The following is a 15,374-nucleotide window of genomic DNA, read 5'->3' as shown; positions in this document are numbered from 1 at the left end:
TCATCCCAAGTAAGGAAAAATAGAGTAAAATCTGGGTGGCTATCTTAATGGAGCTGCCTTGGTACATAGCTCTCAATCATCATTTAAATAATGCTGTTTATCTTATTTATCAAGTACAAATTGTTCCTTCCCTATATTTCAAAACAACTCAAAAGGGATTAAAAAAAAAAGGTTTGAAGAAAACTGGACTTTGCTAGACACCCCCTTTCCTCTAGCTGTGTGTGGGCACTAATATCTGCCTTTGCTTTCAGAGTGTGTTTCTAAAAGCACTCAGGATGGGTCTTGTTCCAGTTCTTCTGGAGTCACCTGCAAAACTTCTGTCACCTCCAAAAGATTGTATTGATGTTGGTTGCTTTTTTAAAGGAGCAGAAGCATTTGTCTCGAAGAGCTGGGAGAGGTTAAAAGAAAACCCAACAAGAGAACAAAACAGAGGGAGAACCAGGTCTCTTTCTTGAAGCAAAGACTCATAAAAGGGTCCAGGCATTCCCTCACCTTCAAAGGCTTCATCAGCTCTGCCTAGAACTGATCATCAGCAGTGATGAGGGTTTTTGAGATGCAAATCAGAGAGCTGGCTGCATGACAGCCAGAAGGCAGAAGTGATGAGGCTCAGCTCTGGAGCTGGGATCTGGAGGAGCAGTACAGCCTGGCAGGCTCCTGGAGGAGGCTTTATCCCAAGTACCTGGGCTCTGCTATTCAGGGGAGCAGATGAGATACACAAAAGCAAGGCAGCTTTCTAGAAAATCTATTACACCACAAAGCACCTGGTGAAAAACAAGTTGCTGCTTAGAAATTATGGGGACTCATCAAATGGTCCCTATCCAGAGTCTCAGCATTTATTTTTTTTTCTCCTGAGTTGTCACCATACAACAGAAGAAATGAAATGTTTCTTGGCTGCAGTGAAATTTAGAGAGGCCATGTGTCATTTCTACATCCTCCAGGGACACCTTCAGTTATGGAAAGCAATCCAGAATGTCCCCAAATCCAGAATGCTCAGAACAATATGTCTGCTGTGGTGCCACCTTTGACATGTGACACAAACTTCTTCCCAGCCTGACTCTGAATTTCAGTGTTGGTACATCCTGAGGGCACTGTTTAAGAGCACAGCATTCATTCTGAAGGCACTTCTCTCCATTATGGAATATTTTGCTTAAACACTCTGTATCCCTGTCACCACCACTCACTACAATCCATTATTGCTGCAAGAATCATAAGAATGATTCACTGAAGGCAAATAATTCCAGGGAAGGGAAATAGAAAAACTCTAAGCACACAGATATTTCAAGTTTGGAATGAAAAGCATTAAAATAAAGAAAATGGAGTAAAAAGCAGAGAATGATTTATTATATTGTGAAGAACACCCCGTACTCTGCAAATTCTCCTCTCTTTTCAGCAATACACACACAAGACAACACAATAACTATTTCTTTGAGGTTCACTTCTCATCTGAAGTCAGAATATCCACGAGCTCTCACCATAATTACTCCAGCAGCTAATTATGATGCCACAGACAGACCATTGTGGCTCAAGGACCAGCCTGAGCAGCAGGAACAAAGGAAAGCAAACAGGAATGTCTGTGCTTCCACAGCACCACAGTGTCTCAAGCAATAAAGAAGAAAAACAAAATGCAGAAGAAAGAAATCAGATTAGAGAAATTTCAGAAATTTATGATGCTCACAAATTCCCTCTATGGACAGTTTTTGAGAACAGACTAAGTGGTGCTCCAAGCAGTAAACAAACTTAGAAAAACGCAGGGAACAACGAAAGGAAAATTTACCAACATAATTCTCTGTAACAGAGGATCAGGGAAAACTTGTGGCCATATTTATCCAGTGTCAAGGCTGAGAAGAAGAGCAGTACTTACATCCTGAGCTGCCATTGGTTGGAACCAGAGTGAAGTTGGAGGCCCAGGGGTTCCTCACGATGTCTTGCCAGTGAATGGTGTCTGCAAAGCACAGAAATTTGTTCTGGCCAACATACACCCCTCCATTCAGTATCTCTGTGCAGAAGAACAAGAGAACAACATACTTGTGAGACTTCAGACAGCTGATTCAATCTGTTGCTAAATGTGTGTTGGAGAGAGAAAATTTAAATAAAAATCCTCACTGTAATCTCATTTAATAACCTCAAAACTGGAGGACAAGCAGTTCACAGTGTTTGTAAACAGGAGCCCTCTATTCACATGCAGAAGAAACCTGCTGAAGACTGACCCCCAGTTGTTTACTTTCTGTTCCAGTGTGACCATGAATGGAGCAGTTTTGTATTTTGTGGGTAAAATAACCTTCAGCACTTAAATGACTTGAAAAACACAAGCAATCAATCACACTATACTGCATTTCATTAATTTGCAGAAAGGCTTAAAACTTCCACTAGAGAACCACGCTGTGATGAGCCCACAGGACATGAGAGGGGCCAGGCAGCACAAGGTCTGGAGAAAATGTGATATTTGAGCCTGTGCTGCTGTAATTCCATCATCCAAAACACCCAAATGCTCCAAGCACTGATCCAAATCCCACACACTATGGTCAAAAACTCCTAAGGACAACCCTTGCTGGAAGCTTGGTGTTAGAGATGGTTTTTAAACAGGTAAAAGTTTGGGGTTTCTTCTAAGGGTGTGGGGCTTCTGTGTGTTTTGTTGGGGTTTTTGGATTTTCTTTTTATTTTCATATTTACAGCAGTTTGTTTAAAAACCCACTCTGTTGGCCTGTCTCTAAAGACTTGATTCACCAAATCTCAACATGAAAATGATCACACAGTTATTGGCTAGAGCACCAGGCTTTCCTCTGGATCAAAAACTTTTTTTTTACCCCCTAAACCCTTGTTCAAATTCCAAATTCCTCTAGTTAACCTGTCTCTTATTTCCAAAGCAGGAGACAACACCTGTGACTTTGTGAGTTACCAGGAGATGTGGGTCAGTGTCAGAGCTCCCAGCCTCAGCAGAGAAATGCTGAAGGTTAGTTCCTAATGACACCCTGGAATGACATGAAGTGGTGCTGTAGAGCCACACAGAGACATAAAGAATAATTCCTGACTATTTTAGTAGCAATTAAAGCACTCTGAGAATCCTCATCTGCCAGGAAAACCTTTAAAGGTTTGCATTCCCACTCCTGTTTTTACCCACACCAGTGTGTTTTATTTCTTTTTTTCTATTTCAGGGTTTACAGGTCACAGCATGTAAATGAATCACCCCAAATTCAAGGAATAAATTAAATAAAGGATCATGTGTAAATCCATCTTCCCACCATATTAATCAGTATTGCTATTTCTTAGAAACCTCTGGTTTAAAAGCTTGGCTTTTCATTGAAAAGGGGCTTAAAAATGAGAACAATGATAATAATCTGCTCCAGAAAAACAGTCCAGATTAGAGATACAGCAATGATCTGTCTGTATAATATTCTTATGATCACAGGAAAAAAAAAAACCCATGCAGCATCTGTTAACAATTTTGCTCTGGGGAGGAAGGGGGATTTAGAAGAACACCTGAAATCATGATTAGTGATGATTTCTCTGTGTTGTCCCAGCTACACTGGATTACCTAATCCATTATGGCCCAGATTTTGATTAAAAACAACATTAAAACAATGAAAAACAGTAAAACCTGCATTTATTGCTTCTTAAACACACACACTATTGTTGGATGAAGCTCTTTTTTTTTACTTAGAGATGGAGTAACTGAGAGGTTTATTTAAAAACTTTTATTCTGAGTCTCATGTGAAGGGTGAGATAAAACAGATGTTATAATTCATGCTATCACAATCAGAAGCCAACTGTTTTCTAATTATTATACATTATAAGCTTTGAAAATTCTCTGCAAGTCCATTTCCCATGCCTAGTTCTACACAGCTCCTCTGTCACCTGGCACAATTTCTGGGTATCAGAGCACCCCCTCATGACAATGCTTATCCAAGTTTTCCTGCTAGGAACTTTGTCCCATTCTTGTACAGCAGGATCTCAATCTAAAAGTAATTCTTATAGTTTAATTTGTGAAGAAAGATTTTTTTTTTTTAGCATGAAGGTAACCAGGAAGTGTATCAGGGAAGCAACACCTTGCACAGTGATTTACTAAAAGTCACCACAAAAACTGCTCTGATTTGCCTCATCACTGAACACAAGCACTGTTTCTGCTGCTTTTTTCCCCAAACCAGGATACAGTAGCTCCAGTTTCCCTGCCCTGCCCCATTTTCCACCAGTGACAGAAATAAAGTTTCCAGGTTATTGAGGTGCAAACACACCTGAGTAATATCCAAGGTGTGTTCTCGTGGATATGAAGTGACACTGAGCTCAAAGTTTAGTTCAACCTTTAAAGCATTTGTGTTTGACTCTTCCTGCTCTCTGGGCTCCAGATTAATTTCCACTCCACCTTCCCAATCCAACCTGCCATCCTCCTTTTCTTTACACCAAGAGTGTGTAAATCAGCACAGATGTATTGGCTTCAACTCAAAATGCATTTTGCACTTCTTTGCCCTCTCTTAGCAAGAACAATGCCTGGGAAGAGCTAATAAACTCTGTTACATGTTAAGCAAATGAAGCACAACTGTAATCAATATACAATAGAGCTGCTGTATAATGAACTCATCATCATAAAGTCATCATCTCATTTTAATTTACAGCCCTGAAAGGGAGAGATAAAGTTAAACAATGAACAGGAGGAGAAAGGCAGGATCTCTGCCTGACAAAAAGAGGTTTCTTCTCCTGTGTGTAGCACCTGAGGTGCCTCTGTGCTCAGCTCTTTCCAAGATGGAGCAGAAGAGAGAATGCCAAATCTCTGAGTGAATTTTGTGAACAAAGAATCCAGTTCCTGCCAAAGAAGCCCCAAACCAGACTGCTCCCAGTGAAACATCTTTTAATACCATTTGGGGGTGAGTGGCTTTGTCTTCTAAAACATTTTTTTGTGGCACTGGAAAACTGTTAGTGCAAGTATGACCCTGCTAGCAGACAAGTGCCACCCTTGGGCTTCAACCCTGCTCAGGGACACCAAGGTGCAAAAGGGGATTTCTAAGCACAAGACCCACTAGGAAAAGAGTTCCTAGAACTGCCAGACAACTTTGGACATCTCTCTGGAAGGTGTGACACTTCCAAGCACCATTATCTCCTGGTTTGGTACCAGAGCTGCAGCCCTGTGCCCTGAGCAAAGGAGCAGCACCACGGGCTTTAGCCACTTGATTCTGAAGGACAAATCTTATCTTCTTCCTTACTAGAACTACTTTACTGGCTTAAAAGCAGTATTACTCTGCAACCAAATTCAAACAAAAATAAATCAGCATGTGTTCTTGCCACTAAATTCTGTCATTATTTTGTTTATTACTCTCAAATGATTGTGGGGAACTTAGATCTGCATATTATTAAAATTCTTTTTAATGGTATCTCCTGGTCTGGCACCAGGGCTGCAGCCCTGTGCCCTGAGCAAAGGAGCAGCACCACGGGCTTTTGCCACTTGATTCTGAAGGACAAATCTTATCCTCTTCCTTACTAGAACTACTCTACTGGCTTAAAAGCAGTATTATTCTGCAACCAAATTCAAACAAAAATAAATCAGCATGTGTTCTTGCCACTAAATTCTGTCATTATTTTGCTTATTAGCCTCAAATGATTGTGGGGAACTTAGATCTGCATATTATTAAAATTCTCTTAAATTTTATCTCCTGGTCTGGCACCAGGGCTGCAGCCCTGTGCCCTGAGCAAAGGAGCAGCACCACGGGCTTTTGCCACTTGATTCTGAAGGACAAATCTTATCCTCTTCCTTACTAGAACTACTCTACTGGCTTAAAAGCAGTATTATTCTGCAACCAATAAATCAGCATGTGTTCTTGCCACTAAATTCTGTCATTATTTTGCTTATTACTCTCAAATGATGGTGGGGAACTTAGATCTGCATATTATTAAAATTCTCTTAAATTTTATCTCCTGGTCTGGCACCAGGGCTGCAGCCCTGTGCCCTGAGCAAAGGAGCAGCACCACGGGCTTTTGCCACTTGATTCTGAAGGACAAATCTTATCTTCTTCCTTACTAGAACTACTCTACTGGCTTAAAAACAGTATTATTCTGCAACCAATAAATCAGCATGTGTTCTTGCCACTAAATTCTGTCATTATTTTGCTTATTACTCTCAAATGATTGTGGGGAACTTAGATCTGCATATTATTAAAATTCTCTTAAGTGGTTACTTACTCAGAAAGATAAATCAGAAATGTATTATCTGCTTTTATAGCTGATGCTTTCTTGGAAATGTTTCAGTGGAACATTCCCACAGGCTTTGGTAACCAACCATACAATGCTAACAGGAGAGATGGAAATGTCCAGGTCTCTGGCAGCCAAGAAACACGAGCACCTCACACTGTGAAGGGCCAGGAGCACAGACAGGTACACCCCACACAGCTCATAAAGGGACTCAGAGTTTGACTGGAGGCACTGAAAACACATGATCAGAAGCACACAATCACTGCAAAGGGACACTGGCTCTGCAAGACCAGAGAGGGAAGCCACTTTTCTTCTTCCATCTGTTAAAAGGGCATTTTATTGAGCTGATTTTTTTGGTGTACAGTGCAATCCCCCATGGTTTGCTATCCAATTCCTAATGTGGGTTAAATTGGCAAAGCAGGCTCTCATTCTGTAATGCAACCTGGAGTGAAAGTTGCTCGTGTATGTTTATATACAGTGGGGGTTGTAAACATCTATGTAGCTGTGGAATCTGTTTCTAAAATGGTTATAAAAATTGCTGTTCCAGGTTGCAAATTAAAAGCTCTTCTCTGGTGCTACAAAAGCAGCAGGCACTAGGAACTGGAAGATGGCATGGTGAGAGGGAAAAGAACTGGCTCTGAAGTGGGCAGGCAAAGGGGAGGGAGTTAATTAGGAAAAACCAGGGTAAGTCCACTCTAACCACTTCAAAAGCAAACCAGAATAGATCCTACACCTTTCAAGCTGGCTCTGAAGGAAGCAGCTGTCTTTTTTTCAGGTAAATCCTGCATTGTGTATTCTGTAACACATGCTGGTGACACTGAATTGCCAAGGTCAGCCTCAGTGGGGCTGAAGCACCTTTGCATCTTTTCCAGAACCACCCCAGTGATGGGATCTCCTCCTGTTTCACCCCAGATGCTGAATGCATCATGTGCAAACAGCTTAGGCCTGGAAATTTCATGCCAAACCAAGTCTTTTGAGCCCTCAGCACAGTTCACTGCTGATGACCCACTGGGAAAGCACTTCAGGTCCATCCTTAATAAGCTCTGTCTTAAAGGGTAATGAGAGCTGGGTGCTTCAGGAGACAATAGCTCATCCATCATCAATCAAGAGCTGAAGTTTTTATACAGATGATTTAAGAAGAGTTGGACTGTGCAGAATTGAAATGTCACATTAGTATTGGGAGATGGGGGTGTTTGGTAATGAAAATGAGAGTTTTAACCTTCTCCATTTCAGCTCAATGACCATACTCAAAAGCTCATGGATGTGGAATCTATATCCCAAGCAGAGCCCCAGACAGCCTTCGATCTCAATTATACAATTTCAAGTACAGTTTATTTGGGTCATTAGCTGGAAGTCAGTTTCAAGGCTTGATGGTAACAGCAAGATATTCTTTATTTCTATCAAAAGCAATCAGTGTTATCTGCAGCCTGTGGGTTTGTACTTCCAACTGCTCAATAACTAAGAACACTGGCTTGTAGAACCTGAGCATAATATTTATTTCTAATTATTGTAGAACCTGAGCTTAAATCTTCGAATCCTAGCCCCCTGTTTTGCTGCTTAAATAAAAATGGATCATTTGATTACCTTTCACTGAGTTGGATGGGGTACCCTGCTCACCTGAGCTGTGTGAAGACAGGCTCACAGGGTTCTTACAACTATTTAGCTACTTCATTAGAGGACAACAGGCTCTGGGCCACTCTTTTGTAGCCAGCTCCCCAAAGGGAATATCTATTTCATGAACAGGTTCAGCCAGACAAGACATTTCTAGCTGGATTATTCCTGTCTGTGCATGCCTCAAATTCTTCCTTCCCACAGCCTTATTAAAATAACACACCAAACCATTTACCTGGTGTCCTGGCTTTGCCTGGTTAACTCTGCAGAAGGAAAAAACACTGCAAAACATCCAGCCCTTTGGGATGAGCATCCCAGAGTTACAAGCTATGCTCCATGATCACAGTGTTCTCTGGGAAGGGCCTGTATGTGTGTGCAGGTCTGTGTCAGGCTGCTGGACACCATCTCACCTTGTGGGCACAAGATGTGTCAGACACACGGCCCACAAAGTGATCCCAAATTCTGCAGGAGAGAGGAGCAACAGCTCAATCCAACGAGGAACACAAAACCTCTACACAAAACACAAAACCAAATTAGAAATAAATATTATGCTCAGGTTCTACAAACCCATCCAAAAGGGAAGAAAACACCTGGGTGTGCACTCAGTTTAAGATGTGCTTCTGCCCATCAGAAACAACCCTGCTCTGGAGTGTAATTTTTTTTTCACTCAGTACACTTGGCTCGTGCTGAAGGAAGTGGTCTGTGTCCCTAACCCTGCTAGAGTCACTGATCTTAGAGCTTTCTCCCTTTACTTCAGTGACCACAGCAGCTTCTGCCTGCTTGGATCTGGATTCCCTGAGGTGCCCAGGTTCACATCTAAATCCTTCCCTTCCCCTCCACTCCAGAGGAAGGTCTCTGCCCTCTAGTAGTTACTCTGCTTTGAGCAGGGAGCTTCAACTGAAGGTTACTTTTGTTAACCACACCCTTGCCATCAGCATTACCTGTAGCTGATGTTAAATAACCAGGCAGACACTGATCAGCCCCAGCTCTGCCATTTCCTTTGCAGATGGGAACTGCAGGAGCAGCACTGCCTGTTTACAGCTTTACCCACCTCATTCTTTTCCCATCATGAGCTTTTCAAAAGCTGTTTGACCCTGTTGACTTTGCAGGAGGAGCTTTCCTGTAATATATTGGCTCTGTTACAGGGATATTAATTTTCAGGATGAGATGCTAATTGCCTCACTTTGTCCAGTCAAATTCTGAACCTGGTGTTAGAAGCCAAGTGCCTTGAGTTACTGTTTACTCAATATAATTCATGGGCTTGACAGGTAGATGAACAGATTTCAACCTTGCAACTGGAACAATCCAAGGGGCTTCCTGTGGGTCACTCCAAGGCAGGGAAAGAGGCAGAACAAGCCTGAAGAAGTGATAATTGGGAAGGGGGGACCTCTGATTGCAGCCTGCTTCCACCTAAAGGAAGACTAGAGGGGAATACAGACTCTTCTCAGAGGTGCCCAAGGACAAGAGGCAGCAGGCACCAGCTGCAACACAGGAAACACTGATTAGAACAGAAAATACTGTTCCCAGTTAGAGTGTGGTTAAACACAAGAGCAGACTGATCAGAGAACTGGTGCTATCTCCATTTCTAGAGATTCTAATAAACAATGAACAACCTGATTCATGTCTGAAGTTACCTTGCTCTTAGCAGAAGATTGGACCAGATGACCTCCAGATAATTCCTCCCAACCCAAGTTATTTTGTCCTTCTGCAGTTATTAATCATCTACTACCACAGTACTCAGAACACTCCATTAGCAATGCATTCTCTCCATTTTTATGAAAGCATACTCATTTTAAACTTTTTCCTACTGGTAAGCATTTGGTGACACAAAACACCCACCTGGAAGTTGATATATTTAAAAGCACATCATGTGCATGTATAAAGGAATGCTCCAGTATTTGAAATACAGAACCTGTGTCACTGCCACTGTCCCCCACTGCATGCAAAGGGGACATGTGGGCTGAGATAAAACTGCCACCCTTCAATCTTCTGATTTTTGGTTAGCAAAAGAAAATTGCATTCATTTAAGTCACTGGAGAAAAGCAGTGATGAGTTTCAAATTACTGTCCAGGAAGAGAGTGACACTGGGCTGGCTCACCCCAGAGGACACTCTGGTGCTCAGTAAGAGCAGCAAAATGCCAACAGCCAGGAATGAGCACTCATCTCCTTCACAGCAGCCATGGCTTCATCCTCAGGCATCCCCCCTGCCTGATGGGGACACCTGAGTCCCAGTTACAGGAGCACCCTCATGAGGAGGTGAGCTGGCTCTGCAGGGCACTGCTGTGTGCCTCTAAGGACACACCACTCCTGGGCAGTGCTTGCCTTCCAGCTGTTCCAAAAACCACACCTCTGAGGGTGGATTTCAGCCAGGAAAACATCATTAAAACCTTCCCAATCCAAACCAAATCATCTTCCCTCTGCCCTGCTCACAAAAGGAGCAGAAGAGACAACAACGTGTTCTACACTGGGTGCCCCAACAGGGCCAAGTCTGCTTGGTGTCCCAGCAGGCTCCAGAAAGCCTGGAGGCTCTGACAGACACCCCAGCAGTGGGATTTGTTTCTGCTGTCAGGTTTTCTGTAACAGTGAGCATCCTACAGGACGTACTCTGGTGTAATGACCCAAAGCAGCTGTATCAGCGCTTGCCTTGCCTGTGTCTTTCACAACACAACCCTTGTTTTCTGCATCAGGCACCCTCCAAATTTGTTCAGGGAAGGCTGAACAGACCTCAGTGTCACTTTGTGTGCCCTCTTGAAATACCCTACAGCGTCACACATCACCTGACACACAACCAAACCACCTCTCCTGACTCACCACAGTTGTTTCACATTCATTTTTCTCATTTCTCCAGAGTTTTGGCTGTGATTGGAATGCTTCTCCAGGTAAGTGGCCCTACAACAACGTGAGTTGCTGCCAGCAGAGCTTCCTAGTGCCTCCAGGGCATTTCCACCAGCTGCAGATTCCTCCACAAACTCTTCAGACTGCAGATGGATTCTTCAGCCACCCTCCTTCAGCTCTGACTGCTCAGAGTTCTGGTGTAAGACACAGGAACCTAAACCTCAAAGGGACTCACCCCACCTCCTTCCTTCCCTGATGCCAAGGGCAGGCTGACAACATTCAAGGGAATCTGAAGAAATATGGGGAAGCAGTAGAGAGAGAGAGTCCTTCTGCAGGACAGAACAAGAGCAAACTGATGCTTGGGTTGATGTAATAGGTAGGAGGTCCACTGAGCCAAACAGAACCCATAAAGGAACCACCTCTCCACTGACAACTATCTTACATCTCACACCATCTCTGTGGGCCAAATTTGAGAAATAGCACTGAGAGAACTTACTTCTATTTCTTCCCCTGAAGTTTTCCCAAAGTTCTCTCCTCACAGGATAATAATCTCATTTCTTCAGCCAGGATGAGGCTGCATTCTTCAACTGAATCACTTTTGTATTGCCAAGACAGACCCAAGCATTTAAAAGCCTCTCCTTGCCAGGACATTTGTATATAATATTTTGATCACATCATGTTTCATGGATGCTGGTGGCAGCTCTCAGTCTGTCCCTTCCATCAGCTGAGATAGGTGAGGCTGCCATGTCCCTTTTCCCCTGGGATCTGCTCTGTGAGAGCATAGAGTTTGGCAGTTTGTCTGGCATTGCTGCTGCATCCAGGCCAGCTTTCCACGTGCAAGTCAAGCAGCAGTAGGAACAGAAACCTGGGCAGGGCCAGGGCCAGCTGAATGCAGCAGGGCTTCCCTGCAGCACCCCCAAGAGCTTCAGCTCTGCCAGTATCTGGTGGTGCATTCTCCCACTCTTTTCTGACAAACCAAGCAGGCTTTCTATCCCAAGCACATCTGGCACTCAGGCCTGCAACTTGGCAAACAGACTGATGGCCTTCTGTCTTGGAGTGCAAGTGCCTCAAGTACATCCTGATTGGCATCAACAGGCAGAAATTCCTTCTCTCTTTGAAAAAAAATTTGTTAAGATCTGAATGTAGTGGTACTTTCCTCCATTTTCTGAAAGGCTGTAAAAAATTACTGGCTCCATAGAGCCCTTCTCTTTCAAAACTGTCATAATGTGGCTGGGAATGATCCTGGAAGGGTGCCCAGCCCCACGTCCAGCTGCATCCTGAATTTCAGTACAAGGATTTGCATACAGGCTAGTAATTGGCATGCAGCTGGTTTTATGCCAGCTCCAGCAATTGCATAACCCAACTAATCTTTTCTCTGGGCTCTAAAGAGGAGTCTGTGTCTGCTGAGCTTAAAATTTCTGGATGGGCTCTGTTCAAGTATGCTCTCACATTTCTATGCCATGCTGTTAACCTCTCCTGAGATACAGGGCTGACTTCCTTCAAAGAGGAATTTTAATTGAAATTTGTCTGAGCTAGGAGGTGCCTCTGCCTTTCCCTGGCTCTCCTGTGTTGAAACTGGGAAAATTACATGAAACAGAGGACTGTGGAGGAACTCCTGGCTCCTAGAGTCTCCAAGACCTTGGATTGCACTTGCCCTCCCAGTGCTGTGGCTGGGGACAGCCAGATAACCAAAGAAGGACTGTAAAGTGAGGAACATGCATGATAATCACAGCAATCAGTAAGGCCTTCTTTGTAAGTTCATAGGTTTGAGGAGGTCTGAGCCTCCACTACCCCAGCTCTTTTTTTTTCCCCTTTAGCTGCCATAATGGCTAAGGGCTCTCTGCCAGTCCTGCTTCTTGCTTCTGAAGGCACATTTCAATCAGGTTGCAGATCTGGGGGGTGTCAGGGAGCCTGTCCATGTAACCTGTGCTAACACAGATAACATGCTCCTGGGAACAGTTCTCCATCCCCAAAATTCACCTGCTTTCTGGGATGGTCACATTCAACCACACCTTTTTGACCTTATTAAGGTGTTTTAAGGCCTTATTTTACTTCTCCTTATCCTCCTCTGACTCTTTTAGGAATAAATTCACTTTGTACCTTTTAAGTCGAGCCTGTTTTTCCCTTGCAGTGTTTTTTCCCAGTCCTTATCACAACTCATGAACCTTTTCTTCACTTTTTTTCCCACTCCTCTGCCCAGCTGTGGCAGGGGAGGGTGAGTGAGTGACTTTTATGAGTGCCTGGTGTTGGACCAGGGTCAGACCATGACAAACTACTAACCTTGAAGCAGATACTTGGGTGAGGAGAATAAGCACACGTGAATTCATGCCAGAATAACCACTTTGGATACAGGGAGCTAAAGCAGTGGGTGACAAAGTGCTGAGCACAAGAGAGAGTTCAGGGTGAGTGCATTCCCTGTTTTAAGACCACCATCACTCTCCTCAAGTGTCCCCTAGTTCTTCCAGCTGCTCTTAAAGAGGAGGAGCCCTTCTCTTCCTCCACCAATCCTAACTTTAACATCTCACCCTCCATTCTGGCTTTTAAAAGCAACAATGAAAACCTGTCACAGCTGAGACAGCCACAGCACACAGAGCATCACCACACAATCTCAGAAAGTTTCCACCCATACATAATAACACCTCACCTTTTCAGAAGGCTTCAGGCACCTGCCCACACACAGTAACACCATGGCACTGCAGAAGGCTGCCAGCATCTGCCCTTCTTGTCCTTCAGCCCAGCCTTTCATCCCCTGCTGTTGGTGCACTGCCCCTGTGTGCCCTCTGCTCCCTTTGGTGGTTGGGCAGTGCCCCTGGGCACTCCAGGCTCGTTACCTTCAATAGCATTCACCTGTCCTGCACAGCTGGAGCCCATCAGGGATGAGGCTGGGCCCAGCCCCACTCCCAATCACCACAAACTGTGCCTACAAACAATGGGACATCCCACTCAATGCCTTGGGTTAAAAGCCACCCCCTCTTCCCCACAAACTGCCATGGCCTGCACGTCCAACATTATGGAAAGGGAAATGTGCAACCACCTGAACTCCAGTGAGAGCAAAGCTCCCAGGAGCTTCTGTTTTCTGGCTGCTGGTTCTTTAGTTGCCTTTGGTTGCTTCAGAAGGAAGCTCACAATCCTTCAGACCTTGGATATGATGTTCTGCATCATCTTTCCTCATGGTGATATGTCACAGCTGAGACAGCCACAGCACACAGAGCATCACCACGCAATCTCAGAAAGTTTCCACCCATACAGAACAACACCTCCCCTCTTCAGAAGGCTTCAGGCACCTTCATACACAGTAACACCATGGCACTGCAGAAGGCTGCCAGCATCTGCCCTTCTTGTCCTTCAGCCCAGCCTTTCATCCCCTGCTGTTGGTGCACTGCCCCTGTGTGCCCTCTGCTCCCTTTGGTGGCTGGGCAGTGCCCCTGGGCACTCCAGGCTGTTACCTTCAACAGCATTCACCTGTCCTGCACAGCTGGAGCCCATCAGGGATGAGGCTGGGCCCAGCCCCACTCCCAATCACCACAAACTGTGCCTACAAAACCCCTCCTCTTTCTTTCCTTCCATTGCTCTTTTGATATTACAAACATTCTCCCTCTCTTCCCCCAGCAGAGGACTTGCAGTGAACCCCAAGTGCCCTCAGTGGTGCTGCAGTAGATCAGGAGATGCTGTGGCCTGTTGTGACACAGAAGTAAAACTGCAGTGAGATCTATGTCTCCACTAACAGGACATACTCAGCTCTCAGTAGTGGCATTTTCTGACCCATTCCTGTTCTGTTTCCAGGAGTGTGGGTTGCCTTCCTGGTCACATTTGATAGTAAAATTATATTCTTCCTGGCAAAAGGATCAGTTTGCTTCCAGTGTTTTACTGCAGTTAAACCAGCCCAAACAGTCTCTCTTTGCAGGCAGCAAGTGTGTGGTTTGTCCTTGTCTACACTCCTGCTAAACTGCAGCTGGCACTGATTGATGGTGTTTGTTACAGTGAGATCATTTTTAATAATGTAGACAACAGGAGGGAAGATCAAGTGCCCTGACCCACCAATTCTGCTGTGCTAACTGCTATCCTGAGCAAGAAGAACAACTCCTGGTAATATTTTTGCCAAAAGCCTTCCCAAATAACCCTAGACAAGAGAGGGGGAGCAGTTGAACAGCCCATGGGGTGTGAGCAGAGCTCCTCAGGGGGAACCAAAGCAACTCCTCTCCCAGCCTCAGGGCTCAGCTTAGTCAGATTCAACCCTGAATCTTTTCCCCTGCACTGCCCAAGGGTTATCTTTGGGGCTTCTCTTACCACAGCCTTTTAGATCACAAATTATAAACAAATAAAGAATTCTGCAAGATCTCCTGAATGATCATTTCATTCTCCTTCCATGGAGCACCATGCCCAGAATGAACTTTAAAAATATTGGTAAAGGGATGGGAATATTCATCCAATCCAGTATAGGGAGGGATGGTGTTTTTGGAATTATTGTAACTCTGTCTTTAATTTCTTTTGAGCTTCAGGTGTCCTTTTTCAAATTGTACAGGCAGAGTAAGGCTGCAGAAGTTCTAAACCTTGCTATGCCTGCTCTTCAAAGGCTACAAAACATCTGTTGGCTGGCAAGAGCAATTAATTAGCAAAATTGAAAAGATGGTTCCTTTTTACAAAGGCTTGGATGAATCAGGGGAGGGGGAGGTGACTCCAGGAAAGTGAAGCCTAGAGAAGGCCTGTAAGCTGTGTGCCTCTGGGCAAATTCCCAAGGCTGAAATCTCAAGGAA

General features: G+C 44.3%; 1 protein-coding gene across 1 annotated transcript in view; it reads right to left on the bottom strand.

Moving 5' to 3' along the window:
* The window catches only part of ERBB4 (erb-b2 receptor tyrosine kinase 4), a 322,438-nt gene that overhangs the window by 141,414 nt on the left and 165,650 nt on the right, over nucleotides 1–15,374 (bottom strand). Inside the window, exon 4 of the mRNA XM_059868167.1 lies at nucleotides 1,862–1,996. Within this exon, the coding sequence (XP_059724150.1) occupies nucleotides 1,862–1,996 (135 nt within the window). The remainder of the gene's footprint in view (nucleotides 1–1,861; nucleotides 1,997–15,374) is intronic.

The sequence above is a fragment of the Haemorhous mexicanus genome, chromosome 26 (assembly GCF_027477595.1).
Source record: "Haemorhous mexicanus isolate bHaeMex1 chromosome 26, bHaeMex1.pri, whole genome shotgun sequence".
NCBI lineage: Eukaryota > Metazoa > Chordata > Aves > Passeriformes > Fringillidae > Haemorhous > Haemorhous mexicanus.
The sequence above is the reverse complement of the archived record's forward strand: the minus strand, read 5'-3'. Positions and strand labels throughout refer to the sequence as shown.